Source organism: Gasterosteus aculeatus, chromosome 13, assembly GCF_964276395.1.
Source record: "Gasterosteus aculeatus chromosome 13, fGasAcu3.hap1.1, whole genome shotgun sequence".
NCBI classification, from domain to species: domain Eukaryota; kingdom Metazoa; phylum Chordata; class Actinopteri; order Perciformes; family Gasterosteidae; genus Gasterosteus; species Gasterosteus aculeatus.
This window is the reverse complement of record NC_135701.1, coordinates 14,765,053-14,787,916: the sequence shown is the minus strand read 5'-3', so window position 1 is coordinate 14,787,916 and position 22,864 is coordinate 14,765,053. Positions and strand designations below refer to the sequence as shown.

At 42.5% G+C, this 22,864-nt stretch overlaps 3 protein-coding genes across 3 annotated transcripts; 1 reads left to right on the top strand and 2 right to left on the bottom strand.

Annotated features, from left to right (window-relative positions):
- Positions 1 to 4,510: 4,510 nt before the first annotated feature.
- On the bottom strand, positions 4,511 to 9,359 carry cyp1d1 (cytochrome P450, family 1, subfamily D, polypeptide 1). Its single transcript, XM_040194588.2, has 7 exons — positions 8,454 to 9,359; positions 7,734 to 8,354; positions 6,948 to 7,071; positions 6,766 to 6,855; positions 5,751 to 5,874; positions 5,579 to 5,665; positions 4,511 to 5,472 (listed from the first exon to the last, which is right to left on the bottom strand). Exons 1-7 carry the CDS (start codon positions 8,721 to 8,723, stop codon positions 5,190 to 5,192), a joined length of 1,599 nt encoding a protein of 532 aa, XP_040050522.1. The 5' UTR covers positions 8,724 to 9,359; the 3' UTR covers positions 4,511 to 5,189.
- Positions 9,360 to 10,635: 1,276 nt separating this feature from the next.
- Positions 10,636 to 13,942, top strand: LOC144386306 (aldehyde dehydrogenase 1A1-like). The gene is made up of 3 exons (XM_078086858.1): positions 10,636 to 10,726; positions 11,699 to 11,871; positions 12,773 to 13,942. The coding sequence occupies exons 1-3, from the start codon at positions 10,666 to 10,668 to the stop codon at positions 12,899 to 12,901; spliced, it is 363 nt and encodes a 120-aa protein (XP_077942984.1). The 5' UTR covers positions 10,636 to 10,665; the 3' UTR covers positions 12,902 to 13,942.
- Positions 13,645 to 21,545, bottom strand: tmc2b (transmembrane channel-like 2b). The gene is made up of 20 exons (XM_040194593.2): positions 21,318 to 21,545; positions 21,169 to 21,210; positions 20,640 to 21,033; positions 19,546 to 19,695; positions 18,719 to 18,809; positions 18,554 to 18,635; positions 18,357 to 18,463; positions 18,160 to 18,258; positions 17,865 to 18,007; positions 17,632 to 17,779; positions 17,312 to 17,506; positions 17,008 to 17,187; positions 16,373 to 16,531; positions 16,013 to 16,141; positions 15,457 to 15,524; positions 15,079 to 15,318; positions 14,416 to 14,541; positions 14,233 to 14,311; positions 14,000 to 14,129; positions 13,645 to 13,871 (listed from the first exon to the last, which is right to left on the bottom strand). The coding sequence occupies exons 1-20, from the start codon at positions 21,361 to 21,363 to the stop codon at positions 13,645 to 13,647; spliced, it is 2,835 nt and encodes a 944-aa protein (XP_040050527.2). The 5' UTR covers positions 21,364 to 21,545.
- Positions 21,546 to 22,864: the final 1,319 nt, after the last annotated feature.

Here is a 22,864-nt window from a genome sequence, read left to right as displayed (position 1 = left end):
TAAGGGAATTGTAGTCTTCATTAGTAAGACTGGATCTCTCCAGGGAAGAGAAATAAATACGAGCTATAAAAATATAATAATAAAAAGGAGGAAAACAAAAAGGCTTTTAACTTTATCAGAATACTGGGTAAGCACTCTTTTAGACGGAGGCCACGCCACTTAACAAAAAAACGCTCCTTAAAACTGCAGGCACTATGAAAGATTATCAAAACAAAAGAGTAAGTGACCAGAAACGAGAGGAGAGTTACCATTTCAAAATAAAACAGGAAAGGACAAGACAAAAGACCAGACAAAATAAAACAACCCCAACAAGTTCACCGCGGTGACAAAACCTCTGCCAGGAGAAGGTTGTGAAGTAGAACGCTGACTGGGAGAACTGCGTTGCGGTCAGTGACGGTCAGCCAATCTCTCCTTCAGTACCTTCTACCAAAGTGCCTTTACATATCAAGCCTAATCAACTCCTATTCCTGTCTTTCTCCTTGGTATCTGATGCCGGCCTCTGCAACTCTCATGTAGACCACTTAGTTCTCACTACCATTTTTACTGTTTTAAAAAAAAAACACTCAAACTCTTCTCCACCCTTCGTCTGTCATTTTACAGGGGATGTAAATGAAACATTAAACAGTTTCATGTACAGATGTATTCTTCATTTTTCCTGCAGGCCCTGACTGCACAGAATGAGCAGCTGGTGGAACACCAGACAGCGGATAGAATGAGGAGTAATGAGGATGCCCTCCAGTGGCTTAGAGAAAAGGTTACTAAGGAATCTGGTGGTCTTCATAAACTCTTTTGTGCTTCTCTGAACCGGAGCACATCCTTGTTACCATATATGAGGATACATTTTAAATGTCATGCACAATTTTCAGACCAACGTTGTTCTGGTCATTCTTTTAGAGCAAAATGCTGGAACTGTTCACCAGCAGGCTGAGTCTCCTGTGACTCTGGTCAGCACTGCAGGAGCTGCAAATGGCAAGACACGGAGTAGGGAAAGTCCAAGAAGTGTTGACAGCATTATCACAGGATCAGCAGGAAGTTGTTCAGGGAGGTGAACACTGAAAGGACTTCCAGATCGACAACAGTGGGTTGGAATCGGTTCCAATGGCAGTCTACTGATCATATCTGTGCATTGTCTACGGTTCTAATTATATAGCAAAAAATTATTTCTGAGACACCTTCAGAGGAACAATAATTAGAAAATGGTCAAATTATTAAGAACTCCCTGATACCCTCCCATTGGTGTTTTAATTTTTAGGGAAGTTTCAGGTCTTCATGACTAGTCTGTGCTGTCGGGGTGTCCATATGCAGTCCTGCAATGAATCAGATCGCCCACTGGAGGGACCTAAAGTGCGTCTGGAGGAACTGAAAGAAAGTCCGTAGCAGACGGAGAGAGATCACTGAGCTGCTGGAGGCAGAGAAGAGTCACATCCCTCCCATCCCTCAGCCACCCTGCAGCATCCTGCTTCTCACCGACGTACACAAAGTGCTGTTCAAGTATGCAGCCTGTAAACCAAATGCTAACTACCCGTGTATCGAATTAATTTAAATACTGTATTCCCTATTTAGCTGGATGGAGAAAATACTTTCTGCATCCTGTTTGTCTTAGACATCACCTTGATTTCATGACTTAGTTCTATTCATAGCACTTTATTTTGTTGTATAGGCTCATGCTATCTGCAGTGCAGTGGATGAGACCAGAGCTCACAGAGCATGAGATAAAGTAGACCGTCAGCAGATGGACAAAGAAGAAAGTAAAGACAGTAAAGACAGTCGCTGTGGCGACACCTCGTGGACCGAGGGAGTTTCAATTTGACATAGTGTTCCATGCTGAGGCTTCTCAAGGTCTCAATGTCTGTATCTTTCTATCTGTATCTAAGGGGTTCTGGGAAGACCTACACCTGCCAAGATGCCAAGATCTTTTAATGCCATATCATACAGGAGAACAGCACCAAATTAGACTTCACAGTCGTTTGATCTTATCTGGGAGATGGGAAACATCAATTGCATGGCCTCTCTCAACGGCCTCCTTTCCTCGACCTCCATCCTTTACCTCAGGGTTCGGCATATGCTGGCGTTGTACAGTGACGGGCTGCGGGACCCGTTTGTGAGCCCGGCTGGTGAGGCCCAGGCACAGCCCCAGTCCCATAGTCCGGCAAGGCGGGTGGAGATCAAGAGGAGCAGAAGAGGGGCTGTGTTTGGCCAAGGAGCAGAGACAAAAAAGGGGCCTCCACTGCCCAGGAGCTTTGCGCTCTGTTCCAGCAGGCCTGCGCCAACAGAAAACATCGCTTCCACCAGTGAGTTCTTCTGTACCGTGCCATGCTGCCAAGTTCAAACCGGGCCCTGCTAAATGGTTTGGATTAATTGCGTTAGTTACAGTCAGTGTGGCGGAGAGACAGCTAGGTACATCATTACTGGACTGGGCGGTGAGTGGCTGAGCAGCCAAACTGTGAATCAGCATCCTGTAGGAAGAGGACACCCTTTGTTTTAAAGACTCACTCAGGTCACCAGAGTCATTATAGGATGAGCCTAGTGTTTCAATCAGAGGGAACACTAAAAATGAATTGACCACAATTAGTAGAATAATATATTATAAGGACCAGATTGGTTATAAGTGAACTTTTCCTTACTAACTATTGTTTTTATTTCATTTAAATACAGTTTTAATTATAATTATTATTTAATTATACTTTTCCTTCCATTTGTAATCATATACAACTTAACAAGATCTGGACGATTCAATTATTCATTGCAATCATTTGATAATTTAAGTCATATTGAAATTTGAACATTTTCTGTTTTATATGGTTTTTAAACTGTTTTTTAAGACTCTTGTGTCCTAGGAAATTGCAATCTCATAATTATTATGTATCACTTTCCATTATTTTCTGAGATAATAACCAAAACCATCAATTTTTCTGAATGCTGGTCTTAAGATTCCAGTTCAATAATAAGAAAATAATGAGTATTTGCGGGCCAGAGGGTAACCCATCATTAAGAGCCTTTTATGTTGTTCCCGATGTTTCCCAAGAGATGAATTTGGAGCGTTCTCGCGCCCATCTCATTGTTTGCATCCTGGTTGAAAGCAGAAGTCTGACCAATGGGAGTGTGAGTAGCGGGAAGCTGAACCTCGTGGACCTGGCAGCCAGTGGGAGAGCAGCCAAGACCGGTGCCAAGGACCACCAGCTAAAGGTTTGCTCAGATGTTTTTGTAAGGATAATAAATCAGAACGAGATGTTCCACTCCCTGTGTGCCATACAGACAGAGCAAGCTGACACATGTGATGAAATACAAGCAGCATACTTTGGATTTTGAATGAAATAAAACCTGAGAGGGATGTAGTTCATCCATCTCAGGGTGGAAATGCCAAAACCCTTCTGATTATGAACATCACTCCATTTGAATGCAACCTTGATGAGAAGCTCAAATCTTTCATTCAAGACAAAACAGTGAATTACGACGGGCGATATAAAATAGGTATTGGTTTAGTTGTGACCTCAGTGATGACATAATGAATCGTATTAGTTCGATGGATATAATCAATGTGATGACCTGCATATGAACATATGGGTTGGAAAGGGGATGCTTGTGGTGTTGAATAATAGGTGACGGTTCAGAACGGATGACATCACTATTGGGCTGCACAGTTGCGTGCAGTTTGTCAACGGGTGCTGCATGCCTCGGTCTATAGAATGAGGCCCCCACAGAACAGGGCCCCATGTTTGACCCAAGAGGCAGATAGGAAGTCATGCAAGTGGGAAAATTCGACTAGTTTGTGGCCTATTAGAGAGGTTACATCCTTAGGGTCAATTAACTCCTTCTATTCCTATACTCAAACCCCATGGATGGGAATGGTCTCTCAATCATGGGTTGTTTTGTTTTTACAAAATGTCTACTAAAACTAGAGCTTTATGACATATGGTGAAAACACCTTAATTACATCTTTGGAAGGGGAACATAGCAGATTTTCAATTTTTTGATTTGTCAGTGTCAATAAAACAAATTAACTAGGCCTTCAAGGTTCTCCTTTCTTTGATATGATTTTGAACCGTTCGTTATTGCTTTATCTGAACCGTTGGGCCCACAAGTTCTCCTCTGCATTGCGCCACATTAGAGCCACGATTCCCCGCTTTGCGTGCTGGGTTTAATTTGCGCCTTTAGATCGGACGCCATAAGCACATGTTCACTGTGATTTGCTTATTCTTCAATGATAGTTTAAATCATACTGTGAGCTCTGTGGACATGAACAAAGACACAGAGACTACAGAGGGATCAGGGTTGATGAGAGGCCCGAGGTCTCATCTTAGTTTGTTTCGGTAATTAACCCACACAAACAAATTCACCACTGCAAATGGTTTGTATACATGACCACACACAGCAAGACTGGAAATGATGCCTTTAATACAGTAAATAAAGGCCTAAAGTTGTTTTTGTAAGTCATTGAACACACAAGTTAAGATTTACACTACTTCTACAATATAGACAAATAATGGCACAGCAACACATACGTTAATCATTTCCCTATTTTTATTAAGGTTATAGATACAACTTATCAGTGTAGATGGTACAATATTCAACAAAAATAGTTTTACTCCACAATATCGATATGTTGTAGTAAATATTATATTATTTTCCTAAAATAATATGGTGATATGATCAGATATTTCAAGCGGTTATTTGACATGTTTAGAGTTATAGAAAGTTGTCAGTTTTGTCAGAGATTTTATTCAAAATCCAAAACAGTCTGGACCAAAGAAATGTGTCCACTAAAGTAAATATTGATTCACTCTAATATGAGACCTGTTTGAGGCCTGAAGCGCTCACAGTCAATCTTTAAAATAAAGGCTTTTAATGACGGTCTGTTTTCATGTTAATTTTTTATTGCGGTTTGATTGAAGGCTGAGGGACCTTAAAGTTCAGGCACAGAAGGACTTTGAATGACCCTCAATTGCCTTGAATATTGTGTCCGGCTATCAACACAATTTTGCAAATAGAGTATATTTCCCTTTTGGTTTTTCATGTGTAGACTTGATCACATTTGTCAATAAGAAACTCGTCGGAGAGCACCAAGATTAGAGGAACTGTATCTCTGTGGCTTTACTAGGTTATCCAAATATGGTGGCTACTAAACACAATAATCAGAATGTGTGTGGCGATGTTCCACAACAGCCACACTCTTCCACACATCATTTGGTCTAAAACCTTGAGGAGATGGTGATCCTATACGGACGTGGTTTCATGGTCAGACCAAAATCGGTGCTGAGATCCAGCTGCTGACCTGGAACATTTTCAATCCGCGTCCTGTGCAGCAGCGTAGTGAGAAACACGAACATCTCCAAACGTGCCAATCCATCACCGAGACAGCGTCTCTTCCCCACGCCGAAGATGAGCACCTTCTCCGTCAGCTCCTTGTTGAGGAGTCCCAAGGATCCCAGGAAGCGTGCAGGACGGAATCTGTCCGGGTCGCCCCAAAGGTCGCTAGGAGGGAAAAAAAGACCAATGAACCACTGAAAAGCAGGAGTTGAATAACGTTAGTCTTAACTCATGCACTTGTTTTGTGAAAGTCAAATTTATTGGTGCTCACAGATCATGATTGACTTGATACTGGTTAATGAAGACACATGTGTCTTTGGGAATGAAGTATCCGTTCAGAGTGATGTTTCTTGTGGTACTGAAGGGGAGAAAAAAACGGCGAGTAAGGCGTTAACATCAAAACTGCAAACATGAAAGTACTGTGAACAGAACTACTGCTTTACCAGTGAGGAATGGTGAACGGGACGTATGAAGCGTGGCGAAACACTTCATACATGAACGCCTCTGTGAAAGGCATCTTGGGCTTATCTGAAAACATGGGCAGTCTGGCGATGCCGATGTGGTCGTCTACGAAAGAGAACAGAAACAGAAAACTGGGAAGCTATTTTATTTTACACAAGAGTATTTCGTAGCCTTTATACTCAGACTTAAGTTGCAATTAAAATGAGCGAAGAGTGAACACTTTTCTAACTGTGTTCAGATCATGTGCCTTGCGTGTTACTGCCTTTGTGTCGGGTGGGAACAACTCTGTAACCTTCCTTTCTCTGGTTGTGTGCGCCTCCCTCTCTGATTCATCCTGTCTCCTCTTACTCTCTCCCTGTCTCTCTCTCTCTCTCTCCCTGTCTCTCTCTCTCAGAAAATGCAACGTGCCTCAGAACAGACGGAACCAGTTCTGTCAACACGCTTCAAAAGTAGCTCTAGCGTCAGCAAATTGGAGCGATCTTTTGAGTTCCTCTGGCTTTCTGATTTGTGGAAGGTCCCCGGGTTGATATTTTTTTATAATTCCTAATAATCAAATGCGTGTGGTGATGATTCATGTTATACAAAGAGATTCATTAAAAATAGTTAATCAAACATATGTTTTAGCACTTTCCTGACAAACAGGAGCCATTCAATTTGGATCTATTCCATATCTCAAATATTTACAGCCACTGTGTGCAGCACCATATACAGTTAATTACAGTTTTATCAGTTTTGGCACATGAATAATAAACCTCCAGCCAGATTTGTTCAGCTCATTCATTTAAATCATTATTTAGTCACATTATTTCGGGACAATGAGAATTGAGTCATTCATCAATCAGAAGTTGGACGGGGCCTCGCTATTCACCATTGCATGATTTATTTGTCTTTAGATAAGATGCATATGGTAACTCCTTTGCATGAGCCAGTTAGAGTTTTCTGGCTCACTCTCGGATGATAATTCATCTTTGTATACAAAAAAAGGAGAGACAGTACCTATCTCCTGGTGTATTCTGTCCTGGATATCAGGATACTTGATCAGGTACAACAGGCTCCACTGTAAACCAGCAATGATGGTGTCAAATCCTTTAGAAAATTACAAACAACACAACTGCAGTTAAAGGAGGGTAATCGTCATTATCAATATAATCCATTTTTAATGTTGAGCCTCCGTTCACCTGCTCCAAAGATGTCTACGACAGTGTGAATTATCTGTGACTTGGAGAGCAGAGATGTATCCTGATTTTCTTCTCTGTCCTCACAGAGTGCAATCAGAGCATCCGTAATGTCCCGAATATAGTTCTGCAATCAGAAACACGCATGATAGGATGGGAAATTTCCCGTTGCATCAATAATGATTGAACATAATGCAAGTATAAATGTTCAAAGTCACTATTGCCATCAGTTATGGAATGACACGTGTCATCCAGTGGGATGCTAATTCCTAATTAGAGTGCGTGCAAAAATTTTAGCCACTCTGCACAAGAACAAAGGTCCTTCCCAGGGAACTTGTTTGTTATTTTTTGGCTGGATTTTCACTCACAGCTACTACAGTATGGGTGCAATGCCAGATTAAGTGGTGAATGTTAAATTAGTAGGACTGATATGACGAAAACTATACTTTAAAAATGTGGTCGCTTTACAATAGACTGGTTAAGATAATACATACTGGTGTTCTTGTTGTCATTCTTAATACCGTGTTAAGATATTTAACACATCATTCTGGTGGCTTGGTTATGGTAAACATGTGAAACATTGTAACTCCTTCTTTTAAACCTTTAAATTAGGATTTTTTTTCACCCATTTTACTTTTTTTTTTCAACAAGCAATCAACATTGACAGCCTAAAATCAAAACACAATTTCATCCTGTGGAATAGAAATGGTTGATTTTCCTGTGATGTGTCAGCGTGTAATTCTGCATTTTCCTTTGGTTGTGTTTTTTTTCATCAACCAGCCCCTTTACCTTATCAAAGGTGTTTATGTGTTCCTCGATGCTGCGCTCCATGAATCCGTTCATCCTCTGGATGTGCTGGACCATCTTCCTCAGAGATGGACTCGGAAAGTAACGAAACACAGGGAAAAAATCAGCCATGTTTCCCGCCGCGAAGATCCTCAGGACCTCGTTGTTGATGTGCACTATAGTGAGGAACTCCTTATCGTTGTAGTCGTACCTTTTCCCGAAACAGAGGGCACAGACGACATTTGCCACCGAGGTCACGACGGGCACCACCGGATCAATACCCATCACCTTGTGTCCCATTTCCCTCTCAGCAGCAGCTTGTTCGTACATCACCTCCACCATCTCAGCTGCCTCAGCACAGACATGCTCCTCCAGCAGGCAGGTGGCACCAGACTCTCTGGGCTCCGCCCGGGAGAAAGACCTGAGGGCGTTCTTACAGAGCTTCTTATGGAGCATCCAGGCCGGTCCATACTTCTCACTGAAAGTCATGCTCGTCCCGTTGGCCACGGCAGAAAAGGTGAAGAGGTCAGGTCGCCCGGCGAAAGCTTCCCCCTGCCGAACCAACGCCTGTCTGATGGTGTTGTGCCCACTCAGGACGACAACGGTTAAAGAGCCGAGACGCATCTAGAGTGAAGGAGGGAACGAATGACGGAAGTAAAAAAAGAAAAATTCTCAATCATCTTGTCTGACCACAACATTTCAAAAACATTCTACTGTACATACCTTGAAAACATCGCCGTACTGGAGCCTCAAGCGTGTTAGAGAAAGATGAATCTGGTCGCCCATCTGGAGCAGATTGCCGACAAGGGGCCACGGCGTGGGGCCGGGAGGAGTGGGGTATTTTGTGTGGTCCAATCGGGAATTGTGGCAGTGGTTCTTTCGGCACACAAGGGCCATTAGGAGGAGGTTGATAAGACACAGTACAACTGTGACACTAGACAGAGAAGCACACGTGTTCTCCTTGATGGGAAAAATCCCAAATGTCACTCTCATCTTGCCAGGTAAACTCTAAATACTGAGAGTGAGGAAGAGTGTTAAAAGATAAAGCATAAAAGGTGAAAACTTAGCTATGAGAAACTATTTTTATAGAAAACTCACCATGCACCTTGACGTGAATAAAAGTAGTAACTGAGACCAAAATACTCGGGCAGAAGGTTGTGCTCTGATCTTCTGGTGGGAGTAGCTCGCAGTACAGGACGTCCCATTGAACAGCTACAGGCCCCCTGCAGAGGGAGCTGCTGCCCGTTAACAATGGAGAGGCACACATGGCGAGAAACTTGGCCCAGTTCAAAGTACGAGTCCATCCTGACCAGCCAGTGAGAGCGAATGACCACAGACCGAACACATTCACGAGAAGCGCCCCTCCTGGCTAAAACCTTCCAGAAGAGTACTCTGAAAGTCTTCCAGGGACATCCACCAATAACCAAGTACTTTCAATTTGAATTAAGGACTTTCACTTTTACAGAATGAAAAAAAATATTAAAAATGATGATACTAAAGGACCGGAGTACTTCCTCTCCACAAACAGCTTTTTTATAATGAATGTGATCTCTATAATGTGTCACAAGAGGGTGCTGTCTGTTGTTTGACTCACTTAACTTCGCATGCGGTTTGGACTGTCATCGCATTTCTCGACATAACATATGTTGCCTTTTGGGCCTCTGCAAGCAATCTACCAAGTTTCTCCCTTTTTTTCAAGCTCAATATCCTCTACCTTTTTCTCCTCAAGCTTTTACGCTCCAATTCAAATGTCTTCATTGCCCTAATCATGCCTGTATTACATCCTTCTCCTGTTCTCGAACTTTCCATCTTTAGTTCCTTTTCTTATCTTCTGTTAATCACTCTCCATCGAGCCGTCAATTTAGCTCAAGCTCAACTGTGAGACACCCGGCGCTGTCAGACTGAACGACGGCTCCTTTGACCCGGTGTTTCACGTCCTCTCCAGACGAAGACAGAGCCGAGACCGACATTCTCTCTGTAGAGACTGACTAGATGGAGAAGTGTCTAGAAGGAGAATGTGTTGTTCATATCAACCCTGAAACCAAGGTTGTTCAGACAGTCCTAATCCCCCCCCACACACACACACACATATTGCCAAAAAGTGTGACTAAACTAGGCAGACTCCCATGTCCTCCGTGACAATTATGCTACATGCTTTGATCAAAAATCTGTCACTATGAAACATACGTTTGCCCAACTCACAGTACAACTAACTACAACTATTAACTACAAAACTGCTTGACAAAAATAGAACTATACAATACGAAAAGATGGTTTCTACTGTGTGAGCACAATTAGGTTGATCGTAGTACAGTGTAAAGTACAGTACCTTCTCAAACGGATGTGTGTGTTTCCAAACAACCAAGATTAAAACCGGCGCGCCAGACAAAGTTATGTGACCGCATTGTTCCTGGGAGACAGTGAAGCAGCAGGAGGCCCCTTATCACGGCAAACATCTTCCCAATTATGTTTGCCGTTTTTTGGCTCATGGACCTCTGCCGCGGGCTGACAAGGGAGACAATGAAGAATTAGAAGCGACGCTTTCAGTAAACTGAAAGCCTATTTTATTAGGCTTCAATTAATCCAAGACACCAAACTTTGTTTTGTTTTTAATCAGACTTGGTCAATGGACTTTAACCTAAGGAACAACGTGTTTTTAATGACCTTAAGAAAATCAGATTTAATCACCAAATGAAAAGTAGCAAAATCTTGACTAATGTCACACCAACAATATGGCATTAGTTGGACCATTCCAAAACTAGTCATTACATAAATACTACATTTGCTGACTCACAGCATAGCCTTTATTATAGCATTAACATGTGCAAAGGGAACCGCAGGGGATGGAGGACGGTAGCCGTGAGGCCTGAGCGTGGAGGGTATTTAAAGCTGCTCGGCCTCTGACTGCATGTGAGGGGAGGCAGACAGCCGCAACATGCCTGTCATCGGAGATGGAAACTGCCAGACTAGAGGCGCCTTATCCGCATTCAACACAGGTAGGATACGTTTTGATTACGAGGTTTTCGGTTTCCCGTTTTATATTTGGTTTTGAAAATAATGGACTGGTTAAAATAAAATGTTTAAGCTCAGCGGTTAGTTAGTGTGCATCCCACAGCGTGAACAAATCTCCAGAACATATTTTTGGTAAAAGTGTATTTTACCACCTTTTAATTGAAGTTTAATTGTGCTTTTGACTGAACCGTAAATACTTTTTAATTTTCGCTTTTCTTATGCTGCACTAATATAATACATAATATTATATATTAATAAAAATATGAATAATCTAAAGTTGTTGTTTGTTGTGACCTTAATGATTGTCAATTATAAATGTAGTAAATGTTTTACTTGTATCAAGCCTAGTAAAACATTTAAAGGAAGAAAACGATGACAGATATTTCCAAAGCTAAAGTCATTAGTAGAGTCATTATGAATGGGCTAATGTTATGTCAAAAAACATACAGTATGTAGACTACATACTATGATGTGATCATGTTTCATGTGTAGGCAACAGTAGTATTCTGTTCCACCTTACATATCTCTGTGTGCGATGTAGAATATTGTTAATTATCTCTTTAATTTATTTTCATGCAACCCTTCACTTTTTTTTTTATAGTTGAGCCCATTTTAGAATCAAAGCCTTTTCTGGCAAATATGATGAAGCGGACCTTTTTCCCGGACACACTCCCTGCTGTTCTTCTATCCTCTCTTTCCAAGAGAGGTCAGCTCAGTCCACAGCTCAGAGCCAGCCCGACTTTACGGTGCCTGTCGTGACCCTTGACCCTGTGGTGTTACCCTGCTGACAATGGCAGTGCCTCATTTGGCACAGCTTCTCTCCAGCGAGTCGGGATAGCAACTTGCACACGGGGTTATGATAAAAGAGAGTATTTTCACTCTGTGATCCACACACACATGCAGCACGGCGTATGGGCGTGCACACGTACAAGTTCAAGAGGATGTGTCTTTTTCAGAGAGACAACATGGCGACATGAACTCTCAGCCTGAAAACGGGTACCAGCAACAGTCGGATAACGGGTGCAACCATCAAGGTCAAAATCAGAACCACAAACCGGAGCATGTAGACGGAGCTGAGACGCAGGACCTCCCGAAGCCAATCCTAGAGCCCCACATTCAGTACACCCAGGTAAGCTGAACATTACAACTGAAGTCCAAAAAAATGTGAGGAAAGATCCACAACGGAGCTCCGGTTTTGTGCTGTGGGAAGCTGCCAATATCTACACAGAATTTATGGATTTAAAAAGAATTGGAATGCGACCACTCAGGTTTTAGTACAGCAATGTCTTCAGAACTGCAGAGAAACCCATGTAGGGGGTTTTAAATTGGGGAGTTAACTTGTGATTAAAATGATGTGACATTGGTTAAAAATTAAATGATACCATGTTTACCTTGGGGGGCAGTTCTAGCATAATCATCTGGTTTGTATTTCACTGAATCAAGCATATCTCATGAAAGATATCAGAGCCGACAAAACATCTCCCACTTAACATCTTTATTAATGCTGAGGAGAGCCGATGCCCTGCTCCATTGGTTTAGGACAGTCCTTCATCTGCTGAGACAACGAGTGAGGCGCTGGGAGGGCAAGGGATATAAACTTTGTTTCTTTCCTGTGCGTGTTATCCATCCATCCATCCATTGTCAAACCGCTTATCCTGCACTCAGGGTCGCGGGGGGGCTGGAGTCCATCCCAGCCAACTTTGGGCGATAGACAGGGTACACCCTGGATTGGTCGCCAGCCAATCGCAGGGCAACACAGAGACACACAACCATTCACACACCTACGGGCAATTTAAAGTCCCCAATTAACCTGATCCCCAGAGCATGTCTTTGGACTGTGGGAGGAAGCCGGAGAACCCGGAGAGAACCCACGCAGACACGGGGAGAACATGCAGACTCCACACAGAAAGGCCACTGGGCGGAATCGAACCCAGGACCTTCTTGCTGTGAGGCGACAGTGCTAACCACCACGCCACCGTGCCGCCCCCTGTGCGTGTTATTCATTTTCTAATTCTCTGTTGGATTCACAGTTGTTCATCAATAACGAGTGGCAGGAGTCCTGTAGCGGGAGAAAGATTCCTGTCACTGATGCCACCTCAGGGAAGCTGCTGTGCGAGGTGGAGGAGGCTGACTCGGTGAGTATTTCATACATGTTGTAAGCTATGGGGCGCCGTTTGTAAAATGTTGCATGTTCTAAAATCCTACTCAGTTTTGATGTTATTTTGAAGGCATCATTGATGCTGTGTCACTCTATGAACATTTACTGCCGTCATTTCTTCTAAGATATACTCTTCTTATTCTTACAATTTATTTTTCATACCGTGTCTCTACCCCTTTATATTTCTGTGATCTATGTTTTCAATCTTAGATATATTTAACACTTTAGTCAACAGCATGTTTTCCATCATTGTCTGTTATGTAAATCAAGATTACCTGTTTTTTCAATAGCACTTTGCCAGAAAAAAAATATTTTAGCTTTTGTATTTTAAAACAGTAAACTTTACACGGGTTGCAATGCAGTAAACATGATTTTATGTTTTATACATTTTAGTGCGGGTACAGGTAAAACAGTAATGTCTGTGTCATTTACTTTCCACACACTCTCAACTCATTTCCACCTTCAATTTGCAGATATTAAGGGACCGGACTGTGGATGTTGTAGTGTGCTTTTGCATTGATTAACTGGTTAAGTGACCATTGTCACTGGTTAATAATACTTGATTAAGTATTAAGTATTGCACATTTGAAATACTCAGTTATAACAGTAACTGTTAATAAATGAATGTGTGTTCATAATTTATTTTAGACAATTAAAAGAAAGAGTCTTTAAAGAAGATATTGCAGTGGCACTCTCCATTCACAGTATGACAGTGATCTACGGTAAATTATTTCAGTCCATGGATCATAACTCGTGTCGCCTTGGGGGTCTACCCTGACCTCTTCCTCTACCAGGTCCAGGTTGAGGTCCCCTGGAATTCCCAGGAGGTCCACCTCTTGGCCGCGGGGCACAGGTCACTGCAGCTCTGGGGTTTGGAGCAGCCAGCGACACATCCTTCTGCAGATTTACCCCTTTTACCGCTGCACCTGGTTTTATCTTGGGAGACTTGCTGCCCTTTGTAATTACAGCATCTTGGAAAACAGATAGAGAGCAAAAAGCTTGGTGAGAACAGTCGGGTGCAATAAAGGAATATCCCTTTGTGTGTGTGTGTGTGTGTGTGTGTGTGTGTGTGTGTGTGTGTGTGTGTGTGTGTGTGTACCAAGTGGGGCTGGCTCCTCTGCGATGGGAGGCGGTATTAGACACTTGTTTGGCAGCAGGTCCTCCAAGTCTTTCATCACTTGATTAGTGCTGTCCTTGTTGTTCCTGCGGTTCTTCTCTTCGTCTCGTGCCTAAAGTGTTAAAGCAGACAGTCATGTGTTTGACAGTCCTAAAAACAGGAAATATTGAAAAGAGATGAAAACGTAACTTGGACATAACAACATTCATACTGACCATTTTCATCTTCCTTTTAAGGTCCAAGTTTGCTCGCTGGTATCCCTTTGACACGGCATTCAGGTAGTAGAGGGCCAACCTGTTGTGCATTATTAGAAGTCTTTAAACGGAAGTCATTAGATTGTGAGGTCAGCACTCCAAGAAATGACTTTACTTGGAGTAATACTTTTGAGCAATACTTACAACATGAGGAGGACTGCAGACAGGATAAGTCCTGGGTTTGTGGCATATGTGAAAATGTTTGCTAAGAAGGATGGGAGGTCCTTTTCTATAGTCTCCATGACAACGTCGTACATCTTGTCTTGGCCACTAAGGGAAGAATGTGGATGAAATGCATTAGCCAACATTTTTTGTTGCATATCAATAGAAAAGGGCCCACAGAATTACAAATGTGAGCCGGTTTAGGCAAAAGAAGGCTTGAATGCCTCTCAAGTGGAGTGCTACCACAAAGAAAGTGGAATACTAGGGGACAAAAATGTGTTTTTAACAAGTCCATGATCACAGCCATGCTTTGCGCTACAGGGACTGCACAGTGAGTGTGGTGGTGCCTGCCCGAGGGGAATACTCATCAAAGGGGGTTCGATTACAGTAGAGAACATGTAGCTCAATACTACTCAACACGGAGGATGAGCAACTGACAGACTGACTGTAAATATTTAAAAGCCTTCAAAGAACAAACAGTACCTTTGGATATATACACTCCATAGCTTTTAAACAGTTTGGGATTGATACATTATGTTAATTAAATGACTGAGTTTCTTTTAAGTTGCAGAAGATCGATCTATCGATCTATCAAGCTAACATTGTACATTTAATGAATTTCCCTGTCCACCATCTCTTGCTGACCTGAACGGCCCACAGTCAAACGACGGGGACAAGGTCATGATGGTGTAGACAACAGGCAGCACGCTGAGGAACAACACCAGCAGCAACAGCCCCATGTAGAAGTTGTTGGACCGCGAGGCCTTGAAAACTCGCTCGTGAGGAACATTACAGCACATCACTGCCCAGCACTGGTAGTACATCGAGGACAGGAGACGCAGAATGTTCACACCCACCAGACCGGGAGCGTAAAATGCTCCCATCCTGAGGAAAACAGCATGATTCAATGTGATTGATTTTACAGTCAACAGTCAAACAAATAAGACAATTTCAAGGAATGCAGTTCACACTTTCTTAGATATTATTAGCACATTTGTGTCAGAAACACGAGGGGTAATTCACCATATCATTCCTTGGTTGAAGACAAGCCCCAGCACATTTCCACTGATGTCAAACTCCCCATATGAAGGCTGCAATCAACACAACAAAGTGGTTATCATGCTCCAATGAGCTAATGTTCCAGTTTGATCACTTTTAAATGGCTATGCTTCTCTCTCTCTCTCTCCCTGTCTCTCTCTCTCGCTCTCTCTCTCTCTCTCTCTCTGTAATTAAGTTCTCGTTGCAGTGCCCTGTGTTACTGGATGTTAGGGATCAACTGTCCTGTAAGATGTCGTCTTATGGTGTCAGGTTGACTTGGATGCTACACGAACTGCGCTGTACTCAAACAGTGTTCAATAATAGCTAAATGACATGAGAGCTGTGCAATGTTGACATAAACGGATGCACCTTCTTTGACCACATGACCGCAAGCATGGTGTAAATCAATCTTTACATCATAAAAAACATGTGTACAATGTTTGGTTGGGTAGGTAGAAAAACAAACTATTGATTGTTTATTCAAAAGAACACACTCACAGATAATATACGCAGAGACACGGTGACCAACAAACACACTCACAAATCCGGCCTCCAGGTCCCAGCACCAGCAGTAGTTGAGAAAGCGGACGATGACAGCTCGCAGAAAGTCCCCCACCAGGATGGTCAGGTAGCTCACCTGAATGTCCGACACGACCAGCTTCACAAATCCCTGCACGACATCAGGAACCGACAAGAAATGAAGTAAAAGAAATAAAACTAAATACAAACCTACCAATGAATTCAAATGATCAGGTTCCTCTTTGTGGTTAATCTGAGGATAAAGTAAAGGCATGAATCTGCAAACTGAACAATACAAATTGGTATCTACTGCAGCTGGTGCTGTTTATACACCGATTATTCTTCATTCACCATTGGAAAACAGTTTAACGCCACTACTGACTATTCCCACTGCATTCTCCCAGCAGGGTCCTCTGATGACATCGGCCGGGGACACATTTGGAGGTGGCACATCTGTGGTGTTGAAGTAGGAGCTGTAGTTGGCGTGGTACTGTTGCAAATTCCATATAGTGGCATTCCTGATGGACTTCTCCTTCTCCAGCTGAAGAATAGAAAATATCTCAGTTAATTCAAGGCAACGAATCTCAAACTTGACTTAAGTACTACAAGTCACACCCACGGGAATATGCTCAGTCTGCCACCTAGATTTAAAGGAGTAGTTACACAATTCAGAAAATGCTTTTCACTTTCCGGATGAGTGTTGGATAAAAAGCCAGATACAACTCTCCATTTCCATTTGGATAAGCGTTTGCTTTAAAGCAAAGGTTACAACTCCACAAGATTTGTAGCTTAACTGACGGTGGGTACAGTATTTTAAAAGCAAGTCATTCTTATCTTAAATTGTTGAGCTTCAAGCAGATTTTGTTTTGTGACGTATCAGACACTAGAAAAATTGCAGCAGAGGTTTTAGCAAAGGATTTTTAAATACACCCCAAATCAAGCCCAATATCTATAAACACAACTGTGCCACACCTGCCGAGCATCCGGAATAAACAAATACGTAGATATCCGTCGTACCTTTTCATTAACCTCATCAAATAGAGCGAAGAGGAATGTGTAAAGGTTTCCAAGGAAAAGGGCAAAGATTCGTCCTAGCTGCCACTTGAGGGCGATACGAGGGTGATAATTTTCCAATTCTGCGATGGTTTCAAACAGAGGAGGACACACTAGCCCCAACAGAGACATCACAAACTCCACCTGATACATCGGACAAGAAAGGGGAGGTTACTCTTCTCATTTTCACTCTCATTTTCAAGCCGCAACGCTTAAAAATCTCCTTATTTTGTCTTAAAACAATAATATGTCCTTAATATCCACCTGCCTCGTTTTTTTCAAGCCACGAGAGTTTTTCTTGTTGCATCTTTGCAAAGTCCTGCGAACGTTTCACAACAAAGTAGATGAGGTATCCGCTGCCTCCGAGAGTGCATGTGATCAGGAAGTTGGCCAGAACCCGGAGGAAGCGTCGGAGATGGATGTTCTCATCTTTCTGGTTCTCCTGTTCATCCACGATGGACTCCTACAGCAGGTCAAAATAAGTCGGTATAAGGGGAATCAACTTTTCTACCTCTTTTCCATCATCACGCATCAAAGTGTTAATGTTACACTGCGTATGCTCCAACACAAAGACACACACCTGCTCACCTTGAAGCTGGTGGTAATGGAGGCGTACTTATTGTCCGCAGTCTCTGGGTTTCCTATCAGGTAGTCCCAGCTGGTGAACATCTTCCAGCTGAAGGTGAATTCTCCCTCCTCCCCCCCGTCACCGCCTTCATTTGAGTTACGAGCCATCCTGAGAAGGCAAGAAGACCACATGAAAAAAAAACACCCTGTTTACATGAAGACCGACACGTTTGTTTATTTGTGTCTTGCCCTACGTTCTTATGACGACCATCAGGCTGTATCCAAAGATGCCGACTCCCACCAGCAAGTACGAAAGAGGGAGTCTGAACTTCAGCACCCCGATCGTTCGATCGTTGTTGTAGTATCCGTAGAACAAAAAGGAGTACTTGCAGAATCCCTGTTGATACAGATACGCATCAAAACTGTGCAAATTGCTGCAGGGTGCAACTTTCCCTAGACTAAGAAAAACATGGCTAGTGAAACCATGACATCTTGTTAAAATATTGATGAAATAAAGACGCCCATGAGTCCTGTCTAGGTCGTGCTCACTCCAAAATCGATGAGCACGGAGAAGTCCATGGCCGTGTCTTGCTCCTCTCGAGGGACAGTTTTCCTGGGAATGGAGCCGTACGGAAGACCCATGAGAATCTAAAGCAGGGGAGAAGAGTGTGGGAGTGAGACAGAGGAGCTACAAAAACATGTACAACATCGTCATGTGCCGACTGTGTTAACATGCAAACCTGCACCTCGGGCAGAACCACCAGGCCAAACATGAACCCAAACAGCACCATGTTCAGGCCGTACATCCAGCGCAGGAAAATAAAGTAGGACGCCACCGATGAACCGAAGTGACCTGCAGTTAAGAGAACAGAGAACTTGACTCAGAAACAAAGAGGCCACAGAGCGGTGATTATTTTTCCAATAATGTCATTGCGGCACCAACTTTCTACGTCCTTTATCTTCCTCTCCCAGGGTATACAGGCTGTCTTAAAGTTCTCAAAGTCCCGTTTGAACTTGATCAGTTTCTGAAATAAAAAAATATATATATTATCACAATATCATCCTCATTTAAAAGTTGTATTAAGCAAATACAAAATGAGCAGATTACCTTGGTCATCAGGACTTTGAATGCATACAACTTCTTTCCTTTTCCTTTCCCAAGTGCTCCTTCAAATGTTTCAACAAACCCCTGTGCATCCCTGTTGGACCATTTAGAGAAAAACATCCCCCCGATTAGACAAGTAATGTGCGGAATATGCAAATGAAAAACACAACTTTCCCAACCGACCACCTAATTAATCAACGGAGACAGGAGCAACAGGAAGAGTGACATATTTGGGAAGACTTACTGATTGTTGGCAATGCGATGCATGAATTATGAACAGCGGAAGGAAGAGTTGCCACAACATGCATTAAACAGTGTCAAGCTCACGAAAGAGTTAAGACAGTTCACCTATCGGGTTGCCCACACTGATCTGTACATACACAGACATACTACACACACTATTATCCCTCTGTAATGTCTTCTCACACTGAGGAGATGGGTAAAGGGTGCTGGTGTTGTTTAGTGTTACATTATTGAATACATTTGTGAATGTTGATGAACAAAGGCATTGGATCTTATTATATGTCAAGTTTCCATGCCCTGTGTTTTCTGTTGAGTCCTTTTTGTATGTTGAAGCTCGGTTCTACAAATCTCCTGAAAGTATGAATGGTTTGATTTGCGACTTAACAGCGCTGATAAAGAGAAGCACAAAACTGCTTTAACACGTTTTAACAATGAATGGTCGACATCACATGTACATGACATGAGTGATCATATACCCTAACCCTAACAAGTAGTCAATGACCAAAAACACTAAAGAGTAGCAGGATTCTGTCACCAAAGATTGCAGTAATCACACGCAAGCAGGCACAGGAGTTTTTGTTATTTACTTGAGCAGCACAAGCCTCTTCTTCATGCGCCAGGGTTTGTTCCTCAACGTAGCAATCAGTTTCTTCTTCTCCTCTACCTGCTCCTTCAGGGCTGCGATCTCTCCCTCCGACAGCGATTCTTCACCAGAAATAGAGGAGGCGGAAGACGAGCTGACAAAGGGAGAGAGCTGTCACATGCCAAATCCACCACAGGAACCAAATCTGAACCCTAGAACACCAACTAGTCTGCTTGATTATTGCTGTTTTTTCAGTCATATTTGCGTTAACCACTTTTCAACTAGTAATATACGTGTTTATGGCCATATGCCTGCTCCCATCAGCCATCTGTTCTTTGTATTTAGTGCGTGCTGGTGCTTTACCGTGCATTGCAAATATAATAGCTTAACCTGACGCTTTGAGCAGGTTGGCATGCCCCCATTAGCATTTACGTCAAAGTCCTGTGCACAGCAGAGAGGGACGGATTCCACCCATTTCATACGTTTTTCTTTATGGCAGCATGCTTTGCCGTTTCTCATTCAAACTGCATCACACATTGGCTTTGAAGTCAACGTCAATGTCAAAATACAACACAATTTCTTAGTCATTTGAAGGGCAACAGCGCCACCATTTTTGCTTTATTGTATGTCACTTCTTCACTTAGTAGTATTAATCTACAGTAGTCTAAATGTACCGTGTTGTGAATGCATGCCAATAAATATGCCAAGCTCAGAGAAAAAAATCCTCCAATCATTTTGAAGAGCTTGCATACAAGTCAATGGTGACCTTTTTAACTAGACAGTCACAGCAGGTAGTTGCAACATTTAAAATGCAGCCAACTCCCAAACACTCCCAATGAAACAGTATCTGGTGTCTCAGGGTGTTTTGTCCCGTTGCCTTTATTTTATGGCAGCCTAAATAATGGATGAACAAGTTAGGTTACACCATCCATCACATCGGCCAAAATCAGCATCATGTAAACTTATTCATCACTTATGCATTTCAGGTTGCAACAATATTGAAAGGAATTGCACCAGCTTTGTATCCCTGCAGTCTGCCAGAGGAAAGACTGTGGAGCATGCAGGTATGTGAGAGTCCTCTCTCAGAGAATACCGCACCTGCTCAATTTCCCACTCTTCTTTTTCTTGTCATGGTCACCACCCATATTCTTATTTGGTTTCCCTTTAACATTTCCCTTCTTCTCCTTGTTCTGGTCCTCTTTCTTCTTTTTGGACAAGTCCGTCCCTCGCTTTCTCCTTTTCTCTCTTTCTTCTTCGCTCTCCTCCTCGCTCTCTTCCTTGGCTTTCTTCCTCGGTGCTTTTGAACTTTTTCTTTTCACACTCTGGTTGTCTTCCTCTTCATCGCTGTCCCGGGGCTTGACCTTCTTCTTTCGTACTCTCTTTCTCGGTGCCTCGTCCTCCTCATCATCTTCGTCGTCCTCCTGATCGCTGACTGGTTTGAATTTACGTTGAGGTTTGGCTCTTACTTTTCTAAACCTCCGTCTGGCCTCATCTGAAACAAACATACACATTTTAGAAAATCAGCCAAGAGCCCGTCGAAAGTACGAAGAACAATAATAAAGTCTACAAAATGTAAAAGAGTAAACTTGGTTTAGAAGAAGACTTAAGGAAAAGCAAACAAACCTACCTTCACTTCCACTGTCTGACGCAACATCAATCTCCATCCCAACTGTAAACATGCAGAAATTTAGGAGACTCAACAAAAAAAATTCACACTAAGCAAACAAACTAAACACAGCTCTTTCCATAGGAAAATAAAGTAAAAATAAATATTACCATGCTCGACTTTAATTGCAGCCTCGTTTTTCATCTTTCGGGGCATTTTGCTGCATCTCTATGAGTTATTCCCTGCAGTTATTCCTCTGCTCACTCTGCTTCCTTTCCATCCTGGTGTAAGGGGTTCTTACAGGGGCTCTTGTAAAGATACTGTTTCAGAAAGCCTGGGTACACCCCCTCCCACTCTCCAACACAAAAACACACATGCACACACACACGCACACATACAGGAGCAGGTGCTCCTCTGCTCAGGCTGTTAGAAGACTGGGCTCCTTGACGACAGTCAAAGACAACACAATTAATTAGATTATTATCAGGATGCTGCACATGGTCAGAGAATGGACTTGTCTATCAACATGCTAATGCTATTTTTCACCAGAAGCTTAGATACAGTCTGCTTACTTTAATCCTAAAGTTTAATCTAATTGTATAATTGCTAAAAACTTGTGAAATAATATTATTATAATATAATATAATATAATATAATATGTAATAATGGTGAAAAAAACACAAAAAAGTTTTGCAGAGGTAACGGGAGATGCTTGGCTGCTATGATGCTCACAATACCCAAGTTACAGCTTTTTTATCCATCTCATTGAACTCCTCTTCTCACTCCTCACATGGAATGTCCTACTACTCCTGCAACCATTTGATATTAATCTTCATCCTTTATTCTTACTATACTAGATTGAGGCTTCATGCATTCATTTTTAATATCCACAAAATTGTGTCTAACCTTCAACAAGTTCACACCCTGCGAAGAACGTTTGCTCTCCAAAGCAAACAACGTACCGGCAGTGAAATCAGTGCTGGAAGCACCTCAGTGTCACGATTCTCCCCTCAGCCTCAGGGAATAAGAGATGCTGACCTTGAGACATCCGGTAATGTGCAACCTGTCATGGCTCAGTTTTCTACTAAACCGTCCCACCAGGCGGGGAGACTGGGATGGAGCCAGTGACATGGTGATCCAGCGGCCATCACGGGTGTGGTATTAATTGAATAAATAAGAGCGTGGCAGATTATGACAGCGTCTAAGGCATGGAGATAAGATGGGAGTCTTTACTTAATCTCTCTCAGTCCTACTGTCCTATTGATTACTTTGAAAGATTGTGCCAATAATGTGATTGACATTTCTTGGCCCACGCTGAAAGAATATAGCGGCTTTCTCCATGCACTGGTTCTCAAATAGCTGCAGGGATTAATACTTGATGCACTCGTGGTCATGAATTAACCACGAGCATCAATGGAAGTTGATTTGATTGATTCTGAAATGTAACGTCAGTGCCACTCTGAGCTTGATGACTAGCTGTCCTAAATGATTAAACACAACACTTATTCCTCGATGACAACCCTTATATTAAATGTTTAATTGAACAAGACTTTGAATGACCATCAATATATAGGGTTTCAGGTTAATAAACTTTTCCTAATGAGAAGACACTATTACTGTTACGCGTGACCAACAGGACAGCTGAATTGAGAGGTTGATTGACAGGAACGCAGAGGATGATCGGCTACGGACACTGGATACGACCGCGCGGTTATCA